At 39.0% G+C, this 27,528-nt stretch overlaps 2 protein-coding genes across 2 annotated transcripts in view; one reads left to right on the top strand and one right to left on the bottom strand.

Moving 5' to 3' along the window:
- The first annotated feature begins 11,012 nt into the window (after nt 1–11,012).
- LEKR1 (leucine, glutamate and lysine rich 1) overlaps nt 11,013–27,528 on the top strand; it is a 174,620-nt gene continuing 158,104 nt past the window's right edge. The window contains exons 1-2 of the mRNA XM_081077368.1: nt 11,013–11,078; nt 14,139–14,228. Of these exons, the coding sequence (XP_080933494.1) occupies nt 14,181–14,228 (48 nt within the window). The 5' untranslated portion in view covers nt 11,013–11,078; nt 14,139–14,180. The remainder of the gene's footprint in view (nt 11,079–14,138; nt 14,229–27,528) is intronic.
- On the bottom strand, nt 20,423–20,899 carry LOC308507363 (large ribosomal subunit protein uL23-like; the record flags this gene model as incomplete). The annotated part of the gene is made up of 1 exon (XM_081072217.1): nt 20,423–20,899. Exon 1 carries the CDS (start codon nt 20,891–20,893, stop codon nt 20,423–20,425), a length of 471 nt encoding a protein of 156 aa, XP_080928343.1. The 5' UTR covers nt 20,894–20,899.

Genomic DNA, 27,528 nt, shown 5'->3' with positions numbered 1-27,528 from the left:
ATGTTCATTAATTGATTTATTCAACCATCACCATGTACTGGGTGGTACTAGCAATGCAAATAAGCTGCTGAAGTTGCTGTCCTTAAAAAAGGAAACAATCTATTGCATGCTGTATTTATCATCTCAAGATAGGGAATTATATTAGTTTATAGTAATAAACTATATATTTACCAGTGTCTTCTATGTCTAAAGTTCCGCAATTGCTTTAACTCTTATCTTTGGCAGGTATAAGGTTTATGGACTATTTTACTTAATCTCTTTGTTTCCCCACCTTGAAATTACATAAAATTGAAAGCAATACTTTCTAAACACTTTTGTAAGTAATAATAATTAGTTAATACCATGGGAATCTTTTCTTGATAAGCAAAATGATAAATTTTGCAGTGCAACCATATTCCTTCATATTTCATTTGCTTTAGGCCTATATATTAAGCTACAAAGCTAACTGCTTAACTATTATTAGAAGAGACTCTATTTTAAAAGTGTTAATGCAATTGGATTTTTATGCTCTTATATGAAATGAATTCCAAGTTTTAAAAATATATTTATATTATGCACACATTTGCACATTTTAATTATATTTTAACTCTTTTTATTATAATCGAATCATACGACTATCTAATTAACTATCTTGGGAGTTGTTGAGCAATAATTATACCTTCAAATCACCAGGAGATTTAAAGGTGTATATATAGGGCGTGGCCCATCCACCCAGGATTTCAAAACCACACAGTTCATCATGTCCTGTTGGGGCGCATCTATTTGCATGTCTCCCCTGCAGGAGTTTGAAATAATCAGGTCACTACATCCTGACATTGCTGTCTTTATCACTCATTGTTTGCAGTATGACAGAAGGTCAACAGACCACAGGCAAGTTAGCAACAGGAAAAGGAAAATGCTTCAATACCCAAAGCCATCCTCAGGGTTCAGCAGGGCATATATCCTGTATCAAATCATCTGATATCAAATCCTACAAATGAGCTCGGCCAAAGGGTTGAGCCATGCTGTCTGACTGTATCATGTTCTCTAGTTGCAATGCAATACAGAGGCAACCTGTTGTGAGTTGACAGTTCTTCCAAGATTGCTAAAATTGAAAACGCAAGTTGTTCTATCAGTGCTTCCTTTTTTGCTGCAGAACATTTCACACAGCACCATGCCTCAGCTAGTCTTCAATTTGGACATCTTGGATGCTGATAGGTATTGGTTCACTTCTCCTTCAGCCTTGGCTTCTTCCCATCCCCCAATGCTCCATCTTACGATTCATAACAAAGCAATGCTATTAAATACATGAAAATACAAGTAAAGGGGCAAATGGGAACTAGTTGTCTTAGAACTCTGAAGAACAAAGAGAACCACTGACACTCGGGGGTGTTTTGTTCAAATTAGAAAAAAACACCCCTTTCTGAGGTATATGTAAAACATGTTTTAGCAGGTGAATCTACGGGCTAGAGTTCCATACCTACTCACCTCTGATGCCAGGCAGTATTATGCAGTCAACAAACTGCACAGTGTATGGTGCCTTGGCAAAAAGGAGCATGCATAGCTGTAAACTGATGGCAGAGGGCATTAAGAAAGATGAGGGCAACTTTGATATGGAGAATGATGGCAATCAAGCAGTATTGTGAGGTTTTGTCTTATGATTTTCTAAACAGAAGAGACTGATTAAGGATGGTATCTTCCTTCTGATGCACGTTAAAATCACTTACCACTCTGTGGTGACTTTTTCAAGAGATTGCTTCTAAAGACCAGGGACCAAAGATGTATGTAATTTATTACTATCATTATGGTGATCTGCACTTAAATAGAGACCAAAAACATTTCAATATTAAGTCACTTTGTTCACTACTCCATCCCCAACACCTAGAACAGTGCCCAACACACAGTAGGTCCCTTAATAGGTTGACTGACTAAATCTCTAATCCTAGACTTTCAGTCATTGATCAATAGGAAATGACACCAAGGTCTCTCGCCTTTAAGATTCCACAAATCAAATTAGGAATTAATCAAAAATTAGTTTTCTCCTTGGCACTTCATAGGCCAGAGGTCTCACCATCACCACAAATATCACTCAAATACTGATTAATTACAAACTGCCATTGCACATCATGAAATATTTGTCCACTGACAATGGAACATCTAATGCCAAATATTTTATGGAAGGACGCAGCCTCCCACACTATATTTCATTACTTGACAGACTAAGTGCAAACAAAAAAAACTGGTGGCACAGTTGTATTTAAATATTAAACTTGTCATAACAACCCAAATACATTTTTATTTGTAATAATTGAATATATCATCTTCCTCCAAAGATCTCAAAGCACTTTTGGTGAGTAAGGAATCGTTCTCCCCATACCTCTGGTGAAGTAGGTACGCCACAAGCATTATTTCCATCATTCCAGGATCACACATGAGTCAATTGTAGGGCTGGAATTACTCATTCATGACACTTTAGTTCACAGCTTTAACCCATCAGAGTACTGCCTACACATTCATTCACTCATTTATTCCTCCCTTCATTCAGAATATTCATTTGCTGCAGTTTGTTAAGCAGTTAGGCTCAGTCTTTATTTCCTTACTCAACTCACAGGGTATAAACATTACAACCTGTAAAAAGAAATTCTCATAACACGTATTTAAAATTCAGGGTAAAAAATTTTCCTGCACATGGTGATTAGTCATTGTTTCATAGTGACATACCTACCAGTGAGTCCCATCTATACCAAGGAAATGACTGAAATACAAAAATTTTAAAGATACCCTTCTCTCTTATGTTGCGGATATTAATCGTGTTCGTAAGGCTTATTTTTTTCAATGTTCGTCTGGTACAGTTAAATACTTGCGTGTTCTGTGTCTAGCAGTTTCTGCCACGTATTATAGAGTTGAGTTGAGACAAGATGTTCAAGACCATGAAAAGATGAATGGAATGGCTTCCTGGTGTCAGGGTCTGAATTTTCAGTTCATTTGTCCTTTTAAGTAATCTTACAGTTTACCGACTCTCTTCCTGAATTCACAATGATGCCTCTTGCCAAACCGTGCCTTCAGACTTGACTGTATAAATTCAATTTCATGCACACATATGCAAGCCCTGTGCAGTTAAACTGAAGTCATGCAAACAAACGAAAGGCACATTTTTAATGACCTTGGAGTTCCACCTGACAGTGGTTTTTAAACGGTGACCTACTGTGCACAGGGTAAGACACTGATTCAGAGGTAATACTCCGTGTGCGCCTCGCAAATCGGTGTGCTCGCAGATTCCAACCCCTACGCGTGCAAGTTGCGTGTTGTAAGGTTCTGCTCCGGCTCCCCCGCCCCTCGCCGCCCCGGGGACAGTTCCCCACCGCGACGGCCGGGAAGACGCTCGTGGCTCCCAGCTCCCTCTGCCGGACTCGGCCCGCGGGGAGGCCGCGGCCACCGCCACCTGGGCAGAGCCGGCGCCTGGCGCAGGCAGTGGCTGCGTGACAGGCAGCACTTCCCAGCCCCACGCTGTGGTAATTCAAACTGATCTCATCGCCGGGCGTCACGACACGCGCCGCCTCGGCTGCACGCGGCGTAGCGTGAGAGGCACCGCGCCGCCGGCGGCCCTCGGAGGCCGCGAGGCAGGGAGGCCGCTCGACTGTCGTCACAAAGGTGGCCCCGGACGTCACCCCTGACCCACCCTACCAAGCGTCGGCCTTCGCTCTCGGTAGCCTCAGCGGGCTGCCCCCCGCCGCCCCTCGACTCACAGCTGCCACCCCCGCTCCGCGTCGGGAGGAGACGCCGGGTCGCGGGGGTCAGTCGCCCGGCTACGCTCCCCGGCTGCAGGGCGCCGCGGGCGTCAGTGCACGCGCGATTCCGGGCGGTCGGGGCCGAGGCGGCCACCGGGGTGGCCATCGGGGTGGGGGTGCGGGTGGCGGTCACTTCCCGGTTGTCCCCGTCCGGACCAGGCCGCCCGCGCCCTCTTCCACGCCGTCCCGGCCGGGATCCGGCGACGGCGCGGTCAGGCACCCCAGGCGCCCGGGCCGCTGGGGGAGCTGGTGGGGCCGCGGGGCGACCGATCCCTCGCCCGCGTGCCCCTCCTTCCTCGTCCCGCCGCCGAGGGGTTTGCTGTACAGCAACGGAATTTGAAACTTTTCGGCGTTGAGGGCATCCCCCTCTCGGACCAAAGGCTAAAGTCAGCGGAGGGCGCGGGGCGGAATCGGATTCCTGGCCGGGCCAGGCGGCCGGGTCGGCACGCGAGGAGGTTCCGGACCCGCCGGGAAGCCCCGGGTCTGCACGCCAGCGGCGGGCGCCCCGCCCGGGATTGCGTGACCTGCCGGCCCGGCGGCCGCACGCACTTCGTGCCGGGAGCAGCCCTCCCCGGCCTGGGCCGCCGCGGGCGCCGCGGGGCGGGAGGCGCAGGTGCTGGAGGGCGGCGCCGGGTTTCCACTTTTACCACCCCAGCGGGGAGGGTAGTCACGCTATATTTCTGGGATGGGGAGTGAGTTCACCCGGGAGGACACAGAGTCTCCTTGTTATCAGAACGTGGGTAACGTTCAGTAATAAAACCTGCTCAGACAGGATGTATGAAACGAACTGGGAACCAGAACGGCTCTATCAATAATCACGCCGGGGAAACTTTCCAAGGCAAGCTTTGCACCGAGGCTTTACGCGCAGGTGCGGCTCGTGTGCTGTGCTTACGCAGAAAGGAACCGCTGCAAGGACTGCCGGCTCGGGGAGCTGCGTGTTCTCCCCCACTCTGTGCAGAGATTAATCACAGTCATGATTCTGTGCATGTTGTCATTCTTCCGAGAAGTGTTCTTTCCAGTGTTTTAAAATCAGAGGTGCCTCATTTCCCTGGCATGCTAACTGGAGAGCCCTCTTATGTGGCTTCTCCAGAGTCCCAAGGGCATTAAAAAAAAAAAAGTGACAGAGGTTACAAGATGCCAGAATCTAAGTTCCTTCACAAGATCGCGTGAGTGGAATGTTTTTCGCTCAGATATCTGTATAATTCAAATGTTTGTAGATTTGTAGATAAATCAAATTTGGAGGGCAAGCAAAAATAGTAACGCCAAGACAATTGAACACCACTGCAGTCAATTGAAAGCTTGCAAAATTCCGCAATAGTTTGTTTTCTAATTGTTTAAATTTTTACTTTGGTGGGTCTACACTCGTTTCCTTATTATTACCCGTACATCTATGATGCAAAGTACACTTACACACACACACAATTTTTTTATTTTATAAGTAACACCATTATTGAGGAAGGGGATTCTCCTGGGGTTAGGATATCTACCAAAAACTCTGAGGAAGGTTTTCCAGAATATACATGTTCACCTCTATTTACGAGGTAAGAGAAGCAAGATTTACTGCTTAATTGTAACATGTTTTCCCAGCTGATTCTCACTTAAGTGTATGTAGGAATGTTTGTCTGTTTAGCACTCTTGTGACAGAACTGTTCCTTGGATTCTGACCCTACTCTTCCAGACATTTAATTAGAAAGGGAGGTGTCATCATGTGTGACCTTGACTTCCTGGTCCCCAATTGGTCAGGAGGCATGTACCTAACTCCTGGCTTCAGGGATTTGGTCAAGGATTGATATATAACTCAAGGTGTGCCAGTCATTTGCTGGCATCTTTCTAACTGGAGGTTGAGAACAAAAGCCTCCTCTCTTCCTTGGTGGCAAAACTGGATTGTTAGCCACCACTGCCCTGCCATGTGCAGAGACAGTAAGAGAGTGGGATCAACTTTCATTAAATGATAGATTCAAAGGGCTGAGACTCTCCATGTCTTTTGACTGAAGTTCTCAAAGCAGTCCTGTGTCCTGCTTTATTGAAGCTTCATTATTCAACTCTTATATGTTGATTCTGTGAGGTACACAAGTATCCTAATATGTTGACAGAAATAATAAAATGTACGTTTAGAGTGCTATTTGGAGTATATATATATATATATATATATATATATATATATATATATTTTTTTTTAAATGTATTGGGGTGACAATTGTTAGTGAAATTACATAGATTTCAGGAGTACAATTCTGTATTACAAGGAGTATATTTAAAAAAGAAATTAATACTATTTTTAACTTGCTTTTTTACAGAACAACCCTTCAGACATTCATCATCAAAGAACTTACATCATTTCTCATAGCTGCACAACTGTGTTGTTTTTTTAAATCAATTTATTTCACATTTTAGTGTTTCTCATATTTAAACATTATAAACAATATTGTGATGAACACTATATGTGCTAATAAGAGTTTTCCAGAGGCTTCCAGCAACCTTCTCTTGCAGCCTGTTTGGTCAGAATTGGGTCAGAGGCCCATTCCCTATTTAAATCACTGGTAAAGGGGAAGGGACTAACAGACTTAATCTGAGTTCATTACTGGAGTTGGGCTGATTTACTTGTGTTTGGGGGCAAGGGGAGGGGAGGGTGAGGAGGTCTGGATTTCTGAACAAAAAGAGGAGGGATAAGGTGTCCACTACAATAGTTTTGAATATTTTAAAGTGTTTAGAACATATTTTTGACCCTAAAAGCAATGTTTAAGCGTGCTAGTTGCTCTACACCCTTGCAAACCAGGACTACTATAACTAATTTTTTCCATCTATTTGATAGCACTGATAATGTTTGATTTTTTTAATCAATAGTTTGTAAGAAAATATGTTTAAGATGATTCACAACTCCTTATTTAATGAAAACATTTAATTAAAACATTTTATTAATAGAGATACAACAAAATGACAGGCAAACTGCTGTAATTTGATACCTGTAAATTCCATAGTTACTGAAAATTATAGGTACAGAAACATGAACTTCATCTCTATAAAGGTAGAATGAAATCACTTCTGCCAATCACTTATGGAAAAATGTGAGTTAGACTCTTAGATGTTTCATTAGAATCCTATGGAAATCTCAGAAATAAGCAATCATTTCATTAAACTAGCAAATACTACAAAAGTTGTTTTTTAAATGCATAAGGAAGTTACCAATTTTCAGTATGAATTCATTAACATTTATAACAGGCTAGCTATTAGATGCTGAGAGTTTAAAGAACTATTAGTGCCATATTTTTGAGCATCAAATACGTCACAAGAATTTTAAGTCAGTGCCATTAGAGCTTTACTCTTGTTTTTAAATATATTCATGAAAATAAGTCCTGGGGGTGTAAAGTACAGCATAATGACTATCGTTAGTAATACTGTATTGTATATTTGAAAGTTGCTAGGAGAGATCTTAAAAGCTCTCATTATAAGAAAATTTGTAACTGTGTGGTGATGGATTTTAACTGGACTTATTGTGCTAATTATTTCACAATATTGAATACAAATATTAAATTATGTTGTACACCTGGAATTAATATAGTTACGTGTCAATTAAATTTCAATAAAAATATATATTCATGTAACAAATATTAAACTGTATTTGGCATGTAGTACATTTTCAGGTAAGTTCTTATCAGTAGTGAACCAGCCACAATAGACTATGTTTATAATCATAAAAGGTTTCACTGTAGTGCTTAACTTAATATTTGAGAGAAGACGTTTATCACTTAAAGGCCTTACTTGTCTCGGAATTCAGTACATAAGTTATTCCTCTACAGATGACAAAACATTTCAATTCCTAGGGAGAGATTCTATTTAAACATTGTAGTATTCATGTTTATACTGCACATATGATAGATTAAAAAATGTATAGAACTAAACCCACAGATAAGTATTTTGTAGCCAAAGCCCATCTAGACCAGTTATTTGGGGTTCAAAATATACCAAGGAGTCTACAACTTTTAAGTGTTGATTACCAGTTAAAAAAATATTAGGGAAATCCAATCCACATCTTGGTGGGAATAAAATGTGTTGGGATAAACACAACAAAGCAAGTGGTCACTTGTAGCTGATCTCTTTCTTGAAATCTGGACTGCTGTGTAGGAAAAGTTATGAAGAAAGTAAATCTAAGACAAAGTTAAGTTTCCAGAATTAAACTTTTGGATATTTACATATGTTACTAAATTCACAGTAAGCTGATGCCCCATGGGTACTGGTTGGCTGGCAGCATCAACTAACATAATAACATGAGACCCAGGTGCTTCTGCGTACACTCACATTCAGTCCAAGTACACTTCTGTGCTCACAGGTTAGGCCATGCCCTTGGCCACTTCCATCTTTTGGGTGAAAATAAACAATAAGTAGGATCTGACTGAGTTGTTTAGAATGGTTCTCAATAAATAAGACATTGTGTACGAAGTACCTGGCAAACAGAAAGAGCCCAATAAATGTCAGCTTTTAAAAAAATTCTGTACTTGCATTGGATGGAACCCAGAAATAGCAGTGAAAGCTGTGGTTGCCAACCTGGGAGGCCCATCTGCAACCATTTTATTCAGACTTTTGAGGGGATAGCATGGTACTGTGTTCTGGTTCACAGGATAAAAATAAAGTTGGGCTAACTGGTTTTGCCATGCTCACTTTGTACAGTTGAGCTGACTCTGAAATTAGCAATCTTGGGTAGATTTTCTAATATTTTTGTCAGACTTACAAAGTATGTATTCTCCCACATGCTTTTCATGGGGGAAGGGGGCTGGCAGGGAAAGGGACATACTACTAACCAAATGAATGGGATGAATGACAATGCCCTGCGGGATAAATATCTTAGGTAAATTTATTAAAAAAAACAAAACTACAGACACTGTGTTCTCATAAACGGTAATACTACAATACAAAGGTCTGCAGACCATGTATGTGGAAAGCCCTAGTTAGGCACTTTACAGAGTCTACTTCCAAAACTAGGGAGCTTTTTTTTCCCCTTCCTTTCAGGGATCATTGACCCACAGGGGAAAAAGAATAATAAAAGGTCACATAAAGGTTAAAGGAACTTAATTTGGTTATCAGTGGATTATTTTTAAAGGTCACAGTAAAAGTGAAATTTAATATAAAATTTAAGAACAGGATAACACAAAACTATTCAACAGGTCCAATGATGGGACTATTTAAAATTCTACTTCAGTCAGTATGGCCAATAATGGGGTAAGAAGTGGAAAACGGACAAGGAAAAAAACCTGGACAGAGAGACAGAGGGTGAGACTGAGACCAACAGAGAGCCAAGAAAAGCACACACCCACATGGGGAGAGGCTTATTATTAGACTTTTTTACCTTTTTTTTTTAAACCTATTTTGTAATAAACACTATCACAACTCTTCATCTGGTCTTGAGGAATAACACTTTTCCCTGCTACTCTTTAACAAAGGCTACTCTTCACAATTTATCAACTCTCTTTATCCTTGAAATTCTTACTTCTGTTCAACAGAACTTTCTTCAATGATGAAAATGTTTATACATGAGTATGTGCTGTCTCACACTGTAGCAACATGTAATTACTGAGCACGTGAAATATGGCCACTGCAAAAAAGAAATTGGAGTTTTTATTTTATTTCATTTTAACTAAACAGTCACATGTGGCTCTCATTGGACAGTGAAGGTCTAAAAGACATTTACAGTGGGAGGAAAACTGGCCTCAAGGCCAATGTAGAGATGAACGAGCACAGATGAAGTTAAACCACAGAATGAATTACAGCCTTTCAGCTGGATCTTCTCCCAACCTTAAATTGTTTCCTATCCTTATCATATACACAAAGTACTCAATAAACTTTATTATTGCTAATAATCATATTAGCCAAACTAGCCTCAGAACAGAGTGATCTTGGTTTAGGTGTGCAATTCCTGTTCCAGATATAAAGTCAATGAGTCTGGATGAACTGTTTTCTGTGTCTTATGTCTCAACTCCCATCGTTATAAAAATGGAACAGTCCTACCTTCACTGCCCCTCAAGGAAACATGAAGATGAATAGCTCTGAAAGGTCTTTGCCCTTCTCATAAGCATACTGTGTCTGACCTCAGCTCCCCTTCATCTTTTCTTCAGTCCTCTAATTATTATTTTCTTTGCCAAACAAAGACCCTCTTTGAGGTGTAAACAGAAAGTCGCTGGTAGGCACTGGGGCAAAAACAGGTTAAAAGTGTACAGGGTACATCTATTTCTAAGACTTTTAGCGCTTTCAGGAACAGGGCTCTTAGAAGTGTTGAGTACTTTATGCTTTCCCTTTCACTCACAAACAGCTATCAATCAGCGGTCTGACCACTGTTCCAGCAATGCTCTGCATCATTTGATTCTTCTCTACATCTACAGGTCTTAATTCATTTTCTTTGAACTTACTCAACCTTACTTCAGTCGATAGCAGCAAAGTCTCTTTCCCTGCAAGCAGGCAGTGAATATTTGGTTTCTTGGAGGAGATGCGTTTTGGACCTCATAAAATCCTCAACAAGGAGAGCTCTGGACTGCGAATGAGTCACCTGCAAGTCACACTACTGGCTGCCCCTGCCTGGATTAATCAGTCAGCGAGCTTCACCCCATCCTTGTTGTGCACGGCACTGGGTACGCAGCGCGTGTTGCATAGCGATCAATAAATATTTGTCCATAAAAGAAGGAAAGTCAGGCAAGTGTACGGGTGGTCGGCCTTCTACCAGTAAACCGTGGACTAGGGCTCTCAAGATACTTTTTGAACTAAGCCCTCCGTCTTGACTATTCCTGGACTCGGATGAAAATTCTACCACCGCCTTTCCAATTCACCTGCCTTCGCTGCAATCCCTGAGACCAGAGACTTCTTCACCCCCAGGACCTCTACAGGCGTCTCTCCTCTTCCCGCTCAAGAACAGTAACTGCCCAGGGCTGCGTCCCCCACAGGGACCCTAAGCCAGCGTCGGGAGGCAGCCGGACTCGGGCCTCCACCCCGCGCAGGGTCTGTGCACGCGCCGCGGCGCCGCGGAAGTCTCCCTCGGTCCCTCCAGTCGCTACCACAACGCCCGCCTGCCCGCCCCGCCTCGCCCCTTTCCTGCCGCTCACAGCACTTGGCGCGTAAAATGAGCCCTTTCCCCGGCTCCCGCCACGAGCTTTCCCGCTTCCGCTGGGCGTTTGAGCCCCCGGAGGAGGCGGGGGGCCTACGGTAACTTCCGCGTCGGCGAGAGGCGTGGGCCATGACGTCACCGCGCCCCAACGTCAGGCCGACGTGCAGCACGGTCTCCCGGGAGACCGGGAAAGCCGTTTCGCACCCGGCGGAGTCGTGGTCTAGGTGAGAGACGACGTGTAGCCCGGGTGCTCCCGGTCGCAGTTCCGGAGCGGCGGGGTGCAGGCGCCCCGGGAGAGGGCCGGAAAACTGCGCCGCCGCGAAGGGAAGGGGCCCGGGCCTCGCCTGCGCTCCCTTCTGCGCCCTGCTGCTCCCCGCGAGCTGGCCGGGCCCGGGCACCCCCTTTTCTCTCACCCCCGTGCGCGGCTCATCCTCACCCCCCCACCCTCCTCCCTCGTCTTCCTGCCACGGCAGGTCCCGAGGGAACGGGGTCAGAAAGGGACAGATTTCAAAACCCTTCCAGCAGTTTTGGCTGCCTTTGCCGTTGATTTCTATTTGGAAAATCGTGCCGCGTCTGGAAAGTCTTGGGACGTGACCCCCCGCTTCACCTGACCCTGACCCGCTCAGGTGTGGGTGATTCCCACCGGGGGAGTTGTTCTTTACGAAAGGGCCTGGAAGCTGAACGTGAGTGAAGGGCTCAATATGACACTGGTGTGAGGAAGGGAATTGGAAGTGAGCAATCCAGGAGGTTCCTGTGTTTTTTGTGATCCTTCCTCGTGATGCTGTTAGATAGCAAGTTCACAAATACCTACCGAGCTGCTGCCAGTTGTCACCGCACCTCTTGCCGAAGGGCAGTCACGTGTGTAACGTGAAAGAATAAAAGGGACTCGGTCGGTAAAACACGCACAATAATCTAAGGGTAAATTAAAATGAAAACATTTCCCTGTTGCCAAAAGGGAAAGAGACCTCCGCCCTCCCTTTCTTGAGAAACCTCTTAACTGGGAATGCTTCCTCCATTCCTTTAATGTGTACGCAAATCTTTTAAAGACCCAGAATGTTTTTCTTGAGGACCTGGGAGCTATTTCTTTAAAATGTAAGCAACAAGGAAGATAGCTCCCCTATTTCCATATCTCCTTGGGAGTTTAGCCTAAGAGCCTTACTTCTAGTAACCCCCTGCTTTGTCATAGAAATATGCATTTCTTAGCACAAACGCAACTAGCTAGCATCAACTGCTGCTTCAATTACCAGGTAAATTTAAAAGGAACTATGAGAGTGATAGCAAGCTATTTGGAGGACAAGTTACCATTTATCTTGAGAACATGTATGTAATGGACTGTATCTGCCTGGCTGTATTAAAAAGTGGGGTTTCTTTCTGTCTTTGTAATTCGTTAGCCGATTGGCAGTGATGTACAGGACAGTGTAGTTAAGTGTATATTCAATGATAATAACACTGTTATCTTTCTGCACGATAGAGAGATTTTTCTTGGTTGGCGGGATATTTTATCTTTAATTTTTCCTCAATCAGAACCTGGTAATTCTCCTTTGGTATATAGTAAGGCCACAAAGTTGGAATAGATTTACAGACAATGAAGGTATTAAATAAAAGCTGTTTCACTGGTGCCTTGTTTATACTGTCACTAGATCCATGCTCTCAAAAAATTTTCTGGGTGGAATTTTAAAAGGAGATTTAGTTGATAATTTAGGAGAAATTCTACTCCCAATAGAGTTTAATTAAGCTCATGCCATCTTACTTTACTGATGGTGAGCCCATTGTAAAATGGCGGAGAGGAGAATAATGAGCCTTCTGTGAACAATGAGCTCTTGCCACATCACGGTGATAGTCTGACAAATGTCAGATTATTGTGTAGTTGGCCATGTGCTCCTATGTTAACTATGTCAGTTAACTTTACCCTCATGGTTAACTACAGTTAACTTTACGAAACCCGCACGCGCACGTACACACACACACACACACACACACACACACACACTGGTAGTAATGTTTATATGAGAAGACAGCTCATTAGTTGTTTGCTTTAAACAGCAGCTCATTAAAACAAGAGGTTTTGTGCTAACAGAGGGAATAGGGAATCCTCTCTTCTGCCAATGGTTGCACAATTAAAAAAAATACTGCCACTACAGCAATTTTTGTTAACTAGAATTTCCCTGCTTCCTGGGCATGGCTGGGGTTGCTGTCTCTGATAGAGTAGTATGCCTCTTTGTCAAAATCTTACCCTGGTCAAAAGCAAACAACCTCTGGAAGCTTTCACTAATTTCTCACTCCAAAACATTTTTCTTTCCTGAACTCCTAGATTGTTTCTGTCTACAACTTTTGGGCTGCAGGCCTTCTTCCCTGCTGTGGAATTGTGCCTGTATCATCTTACTCTGCTGCCCCTCTTCTCCCCCTCACTGCTTGGGTATATATAAACATCTCTCACTTTTGAAAATGGACTGTCTATTCTTTCTCCAAGTTGGGGAATATTTAAAAAAAAAAAAAAAAGAACCCAAAGTCCAACTCCATTCATCCTGTGTGATTTTATGAAAGTAGTCATAGAGTTTTATATTTTGTTTTATTGTAAAATGAAAATCTGTTAAAATTAAATATCTGCATAAAAATTATGGCTTCTCATGCTTTGATGACTCTTCTGTTCAGTGCCTGCATATCATATTTAATCTGATAACTCTGAATATTTTTTCCTGTACATCATCATTTAAACCAACATTTATATCACAATTGCTTTTCTCCCCCCCCCCCTTTATTTTTTAAAGAAGGGCGCAGCTCAAAGTGGCCCATGTGGGGATCAAACCAGCAACGTTGGTATTAGTAGCATGTGCGCTAACCAACTGAGCTAACTGGCCACCCTCACAATTACTTATTGCTGAACTAAAATATCATATTTAGATATTTTTCTAGCAGCTTTTTTGGGGAAAAAACCCTCAAATAAATGGGTCTGTTTAAAATGTCAAGTGATCCTCATTCTATATTTGCGAAACAAATAATTAGTAGTAAACCACTACAGAACTTACAATTAGACTATTATTTGTAAACAAAGAAAGAATCATTTCTAACTACTGTCAGTAGTCTCTATATAGGTCTTTCCTGTTCTATTGGCCCTAATAACTGTGAAAACCCTGCTTGTACCTTTCAACGTTGAGTTGAATGAAGCAAACATCTGTTGAAAAAGTTATCACCATTAATCTCCAAATACTCCCAAGAATTTATATCTTTTAACTGCAAAATATTCACATTATTTTAATTCTGACTATTGCCATCAATATTTTTAGGTTATTTTACTTCAGTGCTCCCTCCGTATATTTTGGGAAATTATGGATCGTCATATTCCCATGCATGCATTACCTGAAGAAATCCAAAAGGTATGATGTTATATTGTGTTATAGCATAACATTAGGAGCGTTTTAACAGGTAGATAATTCTAAAACCTGGGAGAGTAAATTCAGCGGTTTTGTATTTTTTGGTCAATGCATCTGCATTGAGTTGGTGGGATGGGGAAGGGAATAATCCTAATTGTCAGAATTTTGGAATTCAGTTTTATGCAAAGAGTGTTTGGCCTGTGAAGAAGACAGATACACAATTCTAGCACAGTATTTGACCGGTGTATGTGGAGCTCCTGTGAAAAGAGGGCCCCGGGGATATCCAAATAGTATAGTTAGATATTTTTTGTAGCAGCTTGTCAGTAAAAATAAGTTAAAAAAAACAAAACTGAAATAAATGGGTCTTTAAAATTTTAAGTGATCCTTAGTCTGTATTTGCAAACAAATAATTGGTAGTAAACCACTACAGAAATGACAATTACCGTGTTTCTCCTAAAATAAGACCTAGCCGGACAATTAGCTCTAATGCGACTTTTGGAGCAAAAATTAATATAAGACCGGGTCTTATGTAAGATCTTATAGTACAATAAGTTTGTAGCTTTTTATGCTAAATTTTTGTGTCTCTTTATAGGGGTCCATTTCAGTTTTACCTTAATTCTTGCCACTTACTGTGTACCAGGCACTGTTTTAAGCCCTTTCATGTATATCAACTCATTTAATCTGGTTAACCATCAATTCTTCACAGATTCCATGCTACTCTTTTCTATGTTCACATCTGTCCTCAGGCAAAAGCGTTTCTTCCATATTTAGTTGGGCAATGCATGCATCGTTAACAGTATAACAAAAAATATCTCTTTGAAACTGATTGATAAACTGTGAATTAAAACCTGAGACCTTAGCTGTTATTAATCATACAGGTTTTTCGGTAAATCTGTAGTCCACTCTTAATTTAAAAGTAACAGATTGGTAGTTAATAAAAAATTACATTCAACTTTCAGGTATTCTTTTATCCTTTGTGCATGTTGCTGTCGGCTACCTGTCAGTATTAACCCCGCCATTGATTTAATTTGATGCTTACTGTAATATTACTGCGTGTTCTTTAGATTTATGGAAACTGCAACCTAGCGGGAACTGGAAGGGAAGGTCCAGTTACCAGAAAATATCTTTTCAACCATTGCATTTAATTTACTTCACCTTTTAAGTTAGGTCTATGAGATAGTAAGCACAGAGAGAGCTCAGCTATGAGAAATGGTCCTTTTATGTGTTTGTAGACATGGAAGTCGTTTCTCTCTCCGTTAGCTGAGTTCCTTCCATATACTAACCTGTGTGGTAGAGATTAAAAGAAGCAACACAAAACAATCTTCAAGACACAATACTTTATCCCATACTTTAGATCCCAGTCATTTGTCAGGAAGATGATATATAATGATATAAAAAACTCTAAAAGATAGTGTATGATTTAAATGTCATATAAGATAGTATCTGAGAAAGGAGAAGGTGGGGAGAGAAATTCCCTGAGTATTGGGATGGTCAAGGGAGAAGCTTTATGCAGGAGATAGAACTGGGATTGGCCCGCGAAGATGGAGTATTTCTATAGACCGATGGGCAATAGAGCATGCGAGGCCAAGGGAACAGAAAGCTTACTGTGAGAAAAAAACTGGCCAAGTTAGAGAACGTTTAACAGTGTAGACGTTTGGAATATATAAAAGTGTGTATTTATTTTTACAAAGTTTTTATGAGAGTTGTAGAATTTTTTTTCCTCATGTTTAAGGTACTTTATAAATAAATTATTAAAAAATGCTCATACAAGCATTTCATAAATCTACAGTTATGTTCTCAAAGCAGGAATGGCAAGCAGAGAAGTGGGGATACCAGGAGAAGCTCAGCTGCCCAAGGCCCTGGACACGTATTCTGATTGGAGCCTTTGTCCTGCTCAGTGTTTAGAATATGCAGTGCAGCTTTGCACTTTTTCAGACCTAAGTTAGATACATTTATACAACGGATGTTTATCCAGTGCCTAGTAGGTGCCAGACACTGTTCTGGGTACTAGATTAGAAAGCAACCAAAATGTGTACATGCATCCCACAGCCTATTAGAATGCAGTCTCAGTCAGTTATTTGTTTTCCATAACTTTTTCCTATGTTTGATTCATCTAGGTCGCCCATAATATGCTTGTTAAATCACCTAGTGATCAGGCAGTTTATCTACCTACTCAGCTTTCATACGTCATTCTATACAGAATCATATTAAATAGATGTATAGCTTATAACAGTAATAGGAATACTTTGGATTAGAATAATTCGATAATATTTCACTATTGAAATGAAGAAAACAAATTATTTCTTTCCATAATGGCTTAGAAATTGTGCTCCATTTCTTTATTGGGTAAAAAAGGATGTGAGGTGGTAGTATCAGTGTACAGTGACAGAAAGGTCTTTCAAAGGCTTCCCCCGCCACTGCCCCCATTCTGCTGTTAACTTTTTGTGTTGGTTTTCATACTCGCTCTTCTTTCTAGAGAAGTTCCTGCTGTGGTTTTTTTTTTTTTTTTTTTTTTACATTTTTTTAATTGGGGAATATTGGGGAACAGTGTGTTTCTCCAGGACCCATCAGCTCCAAGTCGTTGTCCTTCAATGTAGTTGCGGAAGGCGCAGCTCAGCTCAAGTCCAGTTAGTTGCAGGGGGCACAGCCCACCATCCCATGCGGGAATTGAACTGGCAACCTTGTTGTTGAGAGCTCACGCTCTAACCAACTGAGCCATCTGGCTCCCATCTCCCCCTCTTCCCCCATGTAGGCAAGGAAGGTTAGTGTAGAAATCAGGGAAGAGAAGGTGAGGGGAATCCTTCCTCTTTATTTCTTTCTGTAATTTTGCTATCCGATGTGGATGTGGGATGGTTGATAAATTACATGAAAGATACTTGATAAGAACATGAGAATGACTGTACTCTGCTGTACTCATAATGGCAAAATAGGTAATAGTAGAAAAGTTGCAAAAAAAAGTAGGGGTGGTGAGGGAGATGGCCACCGAAGGGAAAGTGTGGAAAAGAATGCTCATGATAATGAGCTATAGTTAGAGAATCCATTGCCATACTAGAAGGCTAAGATTGTTAAATTACCTGCCTCCTGGTCTCATCGTCTTAGGGACTCTAAGGGAAGAAAGAATAAGATAATCTTTTGACTTCCATTCCTGAATCTTTTCGCTTTTTATCACAATTTCTGACTGAGCATAAAACACACATCAGACTTCCATCCCCCCATGTGGCACAAAATGTAAAACAGGCCCATGGGCTGGACAGCAAGACCACACTCATCCCTGTTGTCTGCTGCTAAACTCTACAGGTTACTTCTATATGTACTTAGCCCACATTTTAAAATCTGCTCTCTCTAGACAGAGCTGACTCCTACCTGTTTCTGACCTCTAATAACCTGCAACTTTGCTAGAATTTTCATCCAGCGTTCTGAAAGCAGAATGCACTTGTAATAATAGTACAGTTCTGTGTTTAGTATTTTATTGCCACAATTTAAAAGAACACTTATAGATCAGCAAAGTAATAATTATACCTCTTTCCTTCCCGAATGTCAACCTATTTTAGAGACATATGGACTTCCTCTTTTTAGAAAAAAAAAGCAATGAACAACGTTCCTTTTGCTGTTTTTGCTTGGGGACATATACAGAAATCAAAACATCTGTAACAAATTAGTGGAAAAATCAGTTATTTTGCAAAAGTAAAGCTGATTTCTTTATCTTTTTAAAAATGGTGACAAAATGAACACTTGTAATAGGATTTTAGCTTCAGGAGATATTTATTACCACAAAGTAAAATAAAGAGACCGGAGTTGTTTATTTTATAAAACAGAAGTGGTGGTGCAAGGGTTGGAGAGCAGCACACTGTTCTTTCTGGGATAACAATCCCTTTCCCTAGCAGTAACAGCTCATTTTGTCCTGTTTCAGTGTAGTAATTTTAGTACTTTGAAACTTTGAAATTTATTCAGAATAACAGTTTTATATTTCCAAGCACAGATTGTCATTGCCAGAAAAAATAAACCTAATTTTCCAGGTCATCCTGGGCCACTGTGGCTAGGGTCAAATTTTGTGTTGAGTTAAAGTAGAGGAAAAAGAATACGAAACTGGTCATAGAAATGTTAGCATTAGCGTCCTGGAAAAGTAATGATATGTGTATGTGTGTGTGGGTATGTGTGTTGTGTTTTAAAGGAATTACAGTGTTAAAACCTAATGACAGAAGAAATAGAAGCTGCAATTTTGGGAGAGACTATTAAGGTACCCAAGATAGTTCATTAGGAAAACAGTTTTTTTAAAAATGTTACTATAAATCTTTAAAAATCTGCATTTGTGAATTTGTTGTCCAAAACACTTTTGCTGGCTGGCCATTAGAGGGTCATAGAGTTTATTAAGGTGAGGTTTCCCAGTGGAAAAACAGGTATTGGAAGAAATGTACTTTGAAAGCATATGTAAATAAGCATAGAGTGTCATGTATAATTTATATATGAAGCCAACATTTCTTGAAATTGCTCAATAAAATTTCTTTATGGATTAATCTTTGGTATTTTAGTCCCAGGTTGGTTTATTTTTATTATTTCCTTATTAAACTTCTTATTTTGAGATCATTGTACATTCACATGCGTTTGTAAGAAATAATACCAAGAGATCCGATATATGCTTCCCCCAGTGGTAACATCGGGCAAAACTATATATATTACAGTGTCACAGCCGGGACATCTACATTGATCCATCAAGACACAGAGCAGTTTGTTACAAGGATTCCTTCTGTTGCTCTTTTATAGCCACGTTCACCTCAACCGCCCGCTTTATACACTTCCACCACTCCATCCCCCACCCTAATCCATGACCTCTGGTAACCATTGATCTGGACTCCAATAAAATGGAATCATGCAATGTGTAACTTTTGGGATTCGTTTTTTTTTTTTTTTTTTCACTCAGTGTAATTCTCTGGAACTTTGTTCGGGTTGTTGCATGTATCAATAGCTTATTCCTTTTTATTGCTGAGCAGTATTACATGATATGAAAGTACTATAGTTTGTTGAAGAACATCTGTTTTTTCCCCCAGTTTTTGGCTATTAAGTATAAAGCTGCTATAAATATTCCCATATAGGTTTTTATGTGAACATATGTTTTCATTTTCCTGGGATAAATGCCCGAATGCAATTGCTAGGTTGTACGGTAGTTGCATGTTTAGTTTTTTAAGATACTGCCAAACTTTTCCAGAGGCTGTACCATTTTACATTCTCACCAGCAATGTATGAGTGATCCAGTTTCTCTGCATCTTTACCAGCATTTGATGTCGCCATTAGTTTTTATTTTAGTCCTTCTGATAGGTGTGCAGTGATATCTCATTGTGGTTTTGATTTGCATTTTCCTAATGGCTAATGATGTTGAATATCTTTTCATGTATTTATTTGGCGTCTGTCTATCCTCTTAGGTGAAATGTTTCTTCATGTCTTTTGACCTTTTTCTAATTGGATTTTTTATTTTTTTTACTGTTGAGTTTTGAGAGTTCTTTATATAATCTAGATATATAGTCCTTTGTCAGAAATGTGTACTGCACATATTTTTTGCCCGATCTGTATATCTGTATCTGTATATCCTTTCATCCTCTTCACAGGGTCTTTTCCACAATAAAAGTTTTACACATTGATGAAATTCGGGTTATCAGTTTTTCCATTTATGGATCATGCTTTTGGTATCCGGTGTAAGAACTCTGTCTAGTTTAGATCCTGAAGATTTTCTCCTAGGTTTTTTCCTTCTAAAATCACTTTTTATGTTTCCATTTAAGTCCATGATCCATTTTGAGTTACTTTTTATATAGGGTGTAAAGTTTAGATTGAGGTTCATTTTTTTTTTTTTTTTGCCCTATGGATATTCAATTGTTCCAACACCATTTGTTAAAAAGGTTATCTTTCCTTCATTGAATTGCTTTTGCACCTTTGCCAAAAAGTCATTTTGGCATATTTATGTAGATTTATTTTTGGATTCTCTATTCTATTCCATTGATCTATGTGTCTATCATTCTGCCAATACAACACAGTCTTGATTACTGTAACAAAACAGTATGTCTTGAAATCAGGTAAAATGATCCCTCCCACTTTATTCTTCTTTTTTCAAGATTGCTTTAGCTCTTCTAGTTCCTTTGCCTTCTCATATAGATTTTTTTTTTACAGTGAAAAACGTTTGTATTTAGAATTAGCCAGCTGGACTCAGTTTAGATGATCCCAATTTTGTTTGCAACATCCAAAGCATCGTAGTCAGGAGCCAGCCAAACATATGCCTTCTTCTCTCCATCAGGCCTGATCAGGGTGTTGACCTTGGCCACATCAATGTCATAGAGCTTCTTCACAGCCTGTTTGATCTGGTGCTTGTTGGCCTTGACGTCCACAATGAACACAAGTGTATTGTTGTCTTCTATCTTCTTCATGGCCGACTCTGTAGTCAGGGGGAATTTGATGATAGCATAGTGGTCAAGCTTGTGTCTCCTGGGAGCGCTCTTCCGAGGATATTTAGGCTGCCTTCGGAGCCGCAGAGTCTTGGGCCTTCGGAAGGTGGGTGACGTCCGGATCTTCTTTTTTGTGTGGCTGTGGACGCCTTTTAGGACTGCTTTCTTTGCCTTCAAAGCCTTCGCTTTGGCTTCGGCTTTGGGAGGGGCAGGGGCTTCCTTCTTCGCTTTCTGCGCCATCTTCGTGAAAAGCTCATATAGATTTGACAACAATCCTGTCTCTATCTAAAAAACATCTGGCTGGAATTTTGATGTGAATTACATTAAACCTATACATAAATTTGGGAAGAATTGATATCTTTAATATTTTGAGTCTTCCAACTCATAAGCATAGTATGTCTCTCCATTTATTTAGATCTTTGATTTCTTGTATCAGTGTTTTGTAGTTTTTAGCATACAAGTCCTGTACATGTTTTGTTAGATTTATATCTACGTATTTCATTTTATTGAGCAATTGTAATTGGTATTTTGTTTTTAATTTCACTGCCATGCGTTCCTTGGCAGTATATAGAGATACAGTTGGTTTTTGCATGTTTATTTTGAATCATCGACCTTGCTGAACTTATTAGTCCAGCAAGTTTTATTGTGGATTCCTTGCGATTTTCTATGTAGGCAATAATGTCATCTCAATTAGGGACAGTTTTATTTCTTCCTTTCTGATGTATGTCCTTTATTTCCTCTTCTTGCTCTGGCTTCAACTTCCAGTATTATGTTGCATTAAGAGCAGAGAGTGGCTATCCTTGCCTTCTTCCTTATCTTAGGGGAAAAAGCACTCAAACTTTCACCATTAAATATAATGTAGGTGTAGGGGTTTTTGTAGATGCTTCTTTACCAGATTGATTTTTAAATTGGTGGTGAAGCCATTTTACTTATTGTTGAACAAGGGTCCTGATATCCTTATAAAAGGGTCAGGTAGTCTGTGTGGCTCAAAAGGTCAACTGTCCTCTCTCAAAATGCTTCTCCCAATCTGAGTGAAATTCACTAGCTAGATACTCATTGTTTTGAGTACAGGCATATTTTTAATGCAAATCCTCTTGGAAGGCTTATCATTTTATACTGCTGTTACTTTTACCTTTTGTGGAATAGTTTATCTATTTATTTCCTCCTTATCCAAGTATGAAAAGCATGGAAGGTGTAGAGGAAGAAAGGAGGAACAATTTTTGGAGCAGAGAAAGCCTCATTGGGGCGGCAGAAGGTTACTGAGTGCCTTTTCTAGTTGAAGCACAGAGAGGAGTATTGAAAAGAATCTGAAGCCTAATTTAAATATAAACCTTTATATTAAATAACTATAATTTAAGAAGTACAAATACTGCATTTGAGAATTTTGTTTTATGATTTATTTTTAAATGGCTCTGCATTTGTTTAATCTACTGCATTTGTTGATGCCTCCTCCAAAGTACATCTTACAGGAAGCAAAAGCATCCTGCTAATGATAGCCCTTTTGTCAAGGATGACAGGATGTCATTATTTTACTTACAAAATGAGGAGACGGTGTAACACCAAGTTATAAGGATGAAACACAAATTATATTTCACAAAAAAGAGATAACTTTTACTTCATTTGGGAACATAATTATAGTATTTCATATCTTCTCAAGTTTCACAAAAATGTCCTCGGTAATTAGCCCATATAGACATGAATTTGAAAGTGTTATTATATGTTTTCTGTTGCAGTTTTACTTATAGAAAATTATTTACAGTTTAATAGAATTGAAAACTTTTGTTCATTAACATACATCACTCAGTGATAAGGACTAAATGAAGTCTGGAGACTGCTCTTATGGGCCTATTATTTTATAACTTGATTGTCTTATTTTCTAGATTATAATGATGTCATGCTTTGTTTTTCTTTGCTAAACTTCCAGGAGGCCTGTTCTATAAAATGCGTTACTTTACTTCAGCTTTCCCTCCTGATTGCTATGGTAGAATAACATTCTAATAGCTTTCACAACTGTGAAGTTTATGCTATTTCTGTTTTGTACATCAGGCTGCAAATAAGCTTCGCCCAGCAAGAGTTTTCTTTAGATTAAGAATAGGGCACTTTGCCAGGAGCAGGACGAGAACTGTGATTAATAGGCAAAAGGTTAAGGATGAAAGTGCCTGGGAGTGAGCAATATAATTTTCAAATTGATGAGAAGGAATCAAAACTCACGATGGGCAAAGGGATTGTAAGAAAATACCCATCTGGTCTGAATTAGTTCGGGTTTCTTGATGTGGATGAATTATCTTCCCGGGACTGACAGTACTTTGAATGGGATTGCAGAGCCACTCACTCTAGGTGATCTTTGAGGACAAGGAGGGAGTAGGAGGATAACGCGCCAATGTCTTTGCAGGAATGAAATGACCATAAATTACAACCAGTGAACTCAGTTTCAATCCCAGACAGGATTCCAGAATTTTGTATCAAAGGGCGATTTGTAAGGATCTAGCTGTTAGGGAACCAATAAAATTGGGCCAATTTTATGTTCACCAATAGAACCAGCAGGTAGGCCTTGTCATTCCATTTTGTGTAGTTACTAGATCCAAGAACTGTCGTAGGCACAGAATATACGGACTTTATGAGGGCATTTGACAAATGTTGTCATAATGTTCCTGAAGACAATATGAATATATATAGGCTGGGTTACAAAGATATTTGGGTAGTTAGCCCTAAAGGTTTCCTAAGTGGTCAGCACTTATAGGCCTAGTTGGCTCATCTCAGCTTACGGCTTGGTTCTTCTGGGCATGATGTCCAGTGCTCTTCTACCAATCAGCCCTGGGCAGGGTGGATGGCTGTAGGGGGTTTTAATCACATTACCAAACAGAGCCAGGACTGTGAAAGGTACATTTCTGAAAAACGGAAGGAATGGATTGGTCTGTTCAATAGAATGAGACATTGTTTTGCATTGCAGTATATATATATATATACACACACACACACACACACACACACACACACACACACACACACACACACATAGTTTTTAAATAGGGGCTTTCTTTAACATAAAAGACAGTTATAGTATATAATGGCAACATATAATTACTAAAAATACAAAAGACCATTGTAATTTAAGGTTGCATTAGAATTTATTACTAATGATATTACTAGTGAGATATTAAAATGAGGGAAGTTGGAGGCCTCTCTTATTCTGTTTTACTGAGATCAGCCACACTGAAGTATTCAATTCTGGGCACCATACTTTGAAACAGACATAGAACACAGGACCACGTTCAGAGAAAATTATTTAGAATGAGGAAGAAATTCAAAATCATGTCACAGGGGAAACAGCTGAAGGAACTGGAAGTGTTGACCTGGAGAAGAGAAGATGTGGAGTGTTCCTGGCAGCTGTCTTCAAATATCATAAAGAGGTCAGCGGTTGTTCCACATGGTTTCTAGGAGGGCTAGGACCAGTGGACTCTGCAGGGAGGCAGATTTGGGATCAGTGTGAGAAAAAATTTCTTGACAGACAAAACTGAGAAGATGCAACAGGCTGCTTTACAAAGTCTTTTTGCATCATTTGGGGTGTTGAAATAGACTGGATAACAACTACACTAAGTTGCAATAGACTCAGTGAACCCATCCAGGGTTTGAACCAGCTTGTACTTGTGATTTCTTTCTTTTCTTTTAAGAAGGGCTCAGCTCACAGTGGCGCATGTGGGAATTGAACCGGCAACCTTGGTGTTATTAGCACCCCGCTCTAACCAACTGAGCTAACTGGGCACCCCTGTGATTTCTTTCAAACCTATTGTTTTATAAATCTATGAATTTGGTATCAGTGGCAGTTAGATGACTGATGTAGTCATGCATCTGTATCTCACGGTGTTATGGTTTCTCATTTGAATTTTTATTATTCAAGTTTAAATGAGGAAATTTTTACTGTGTAAAAATTTATTATTAGTTTCAACCTACTCTTGTGTAATAACATTGATAGGCAGATATGGTGTGTCACTCTTAGTTACAGGAGCCATTTCTACAGTCTTAAGAGAGGTTGCCTTAAGAGTAAGTGCTCCTCCAATAATCCAAGTGTTGTTTGCATTTTAGTGCTCTTGAGCAAATATTTAATGAAGCTGTCTCTTTTCCTTTGTGAATAGCAAGACAAGTAGAGGCTACTTGAGGAATATTTATGTACTTGAGACAGAAAAAAAGAATTACCTCTCTCTTGACTTTGCTAAAATTCTATTTTCCACTGCCTTAATGTTGGCCATAGATGTATGAACATTGTATTTGAAGAAAGTAAGAGGATTTAGCTGAAGTACACTGTGGAGATAAATATGATACAAATGGTTACAGGCATAGGTGCTTGTTTTAAATAGATCTGGGTTTAATCCCTAATTCTCTATCTATTAGCTGGTTTGACTCCAATAGTCTTCTTATCTGTGAAAGCGGGTATAACCATAACAACCTGAGGGGAAAAGAACTAATGTAGGCGGAAGAAATTAGGTTCAAAGTGTTTTTCCTATTTGTGATTTTATGACAGAATGTTAAGTGCTATAAAAATCATAAAATGTCAAAACTGAACAGGAACTTGGAGTTCATTTGGTCCAATGCCCTAATTTTATAGATGAGGAACATAAATCTGAAAAAAGCCAAGCAGCATCTCCAGGATCGTAGTGCGGTAAGTGAAAGGCCAGTGACTTTTCCCACTTCATGGAAAACTCATCTTAAAACAAGAATTGTAAAGATGTTTTCATCATTTTCAGTTTTATTTTATGGAAAACATTTCAAGAGTAAATCTTTCTTAGAGATAGCGTGGAGAAATAATTAATCTGAAAGAATCTTTTCTAATTCCAAGATTTTGTGTCAGAGTCAATATCATGCCAATTTAAAAAATTTTATCCAGCTGTAGGTAACGTCATTATTATTACTCCATGACATAGTACAGTGTACATTTACTTCATTTGACCATCATGGTTGCAGTAACATCTTCAGTTGAACTTTGTTTTTCAGAATTAAAAAAATCATTTCAGTAAATGTATGTTCTATTTTCTAGATGTCCCCTGAAGAAAAAGTTTGTAAGTACTGTGGAGTCAGCTATCTAATACTTCATGAGTTTAAAGCTATGGAAGAAAAAGTGAAAGCGATGGAAAAAGAGATGAAATTTTATCAAGAGAGTGTAGAACGTGAAAAGAGACTGCAAGAGAAGCTACAATCTCTTAGCCAAGATTTTGAACAGTACAAAATTGACAACGAATTCAAAACAGAAAGGTTAGAGTATGTTATTCTTTTCTGTCATTTATTTAGTTTGAAAGAAAAGTACAGAAAATAAATAGACTTTCAGTATGCTTCTAGAATTTATAGCAGGTATAATTTATAGTTTAATACGTTTGAGTTGTTTATTATTAATTACTGAGTATAATTCTTCGTTATAGTTTGAGCGTTCTTTGAGGCATACTTTACTCTCTGGATGATTAAAAACCAATTAATTCAGTAACTATCCATTGAGATGGGTCAAGTTTTATTTATTTAAATATATATCTTACTTTTATCATTAGGAAGCTTTATCTTTCAAAAATCAGGTGAATTTTTGTCGTTTTTGATATCTAACATTTATTTTAAATGGCCTTGAATATTTTGATATTTTAGATTTATAAGATAATGTTTTCAAAAGAATTTCAAAACTTTAAAATTGGTGCATGATTCTAAGTCACTGAAATTGGAATAAATTTAAATAAAGAGTTCCTTATGCTGTCCAATCTAATCAACAATTTATTCTGCCTAAAAACACTTCAATGAGCTTATTTATACAGACACTTGTATAGAAGGGTTTTTGCTGGTGTTTTGTGGCTTTACCTTTTTCCTATGAATGAATATTTCTCTATTTAAAATATCGACAGTTGGTATTAGTAAGCCTCGAATTAATGAATTTAATGAATATCATGTCTTTATAAAAATAGAAACTTTCTGAAATCTCTTAGGATTAAGTACTTGAATTAAATTTTATTGTGAATTTTAAAAATTACACTAAATGTCAATTGAATAATTCTTAGTTCTTTAGCAAAAAAATTTTGTTATAGTTTTTTTAATTTCAAATCTGAATAATAAAGTATTTCATACTATCTGAGTGGAAAACATAAAAAATTTGAAGTATTCAGTGTAGAATTTTAAATTGGGAGGGTTTTTTTCCTTCTCAGCGATTTTTTTGTTTGGTGTTATTCATACTTTACTTTCCATAATAAAATATTGTATTACATACTTACATAAACACACAAAATGAAAGAAATTAGAAGAAAAGACAAGAAAGTCCCTTTTTATCCTGCCGATTGCTTTCTTCTTACTGGAGATAAAAACCACTTTTAATGGTTTGGTTTATCTCTTTCTAGATTCTTCATTGTGCCTTTACCTTTATTACAGATATATTTCTTTAATATATGTAATGTATTTTATATATAAACCATGTAATTTTTAAAATCTTTATCTTAACAATACACTAGCTTTTAACATCACCAATATATTAAGTATATCATTCTGTGACTCTTGCCACTTACCTATATATTTTGGAAATTTTTCCATGTAAATGCATATAGATCTATCTTATTCTTAACTGCTGCAACATTTCCTTACTAACAATATGCCAAATTTACTTATAACCATTTCTCTTTTCAACATTTAGATTATTTTCAATATTTATTATTAGGTATAGTATTTAAATTTATATTCATGTGTACATACGTGTATGTTTTCAATAGAATAAATACCTAGAAGTGAAATTGCTGAAAAGAAGTAACATGCCAATTTAAAATTTTGATGGGTATCATACCAAATTGTCTTTTAGAAGATAGCGTTAACTTATATTTGGCCAATAGTTTTTTGTGTTTTTTTTTGTTTTTTTTTAA

Source organism: Rhinolophus hipposideros, assembly GCF_964194185.1.
Source record: "Rhinolophus hipposideros genome assembly, chromosome: 2".
In the NCBI taxonomy this organism is placed as follows: domain Eukaryota; kingdom Metazoa; phylum Chordata; class Mammalia; order Chiroptera; family Rhinolophidae; genus Rhinolophus; species Rhinolophus hipposideros.
The sequence above is the reverse complement of the archived record's forward strand: the minus strand, read 5'-3'. Positions and strand labels throughout refer to the sequence as shown.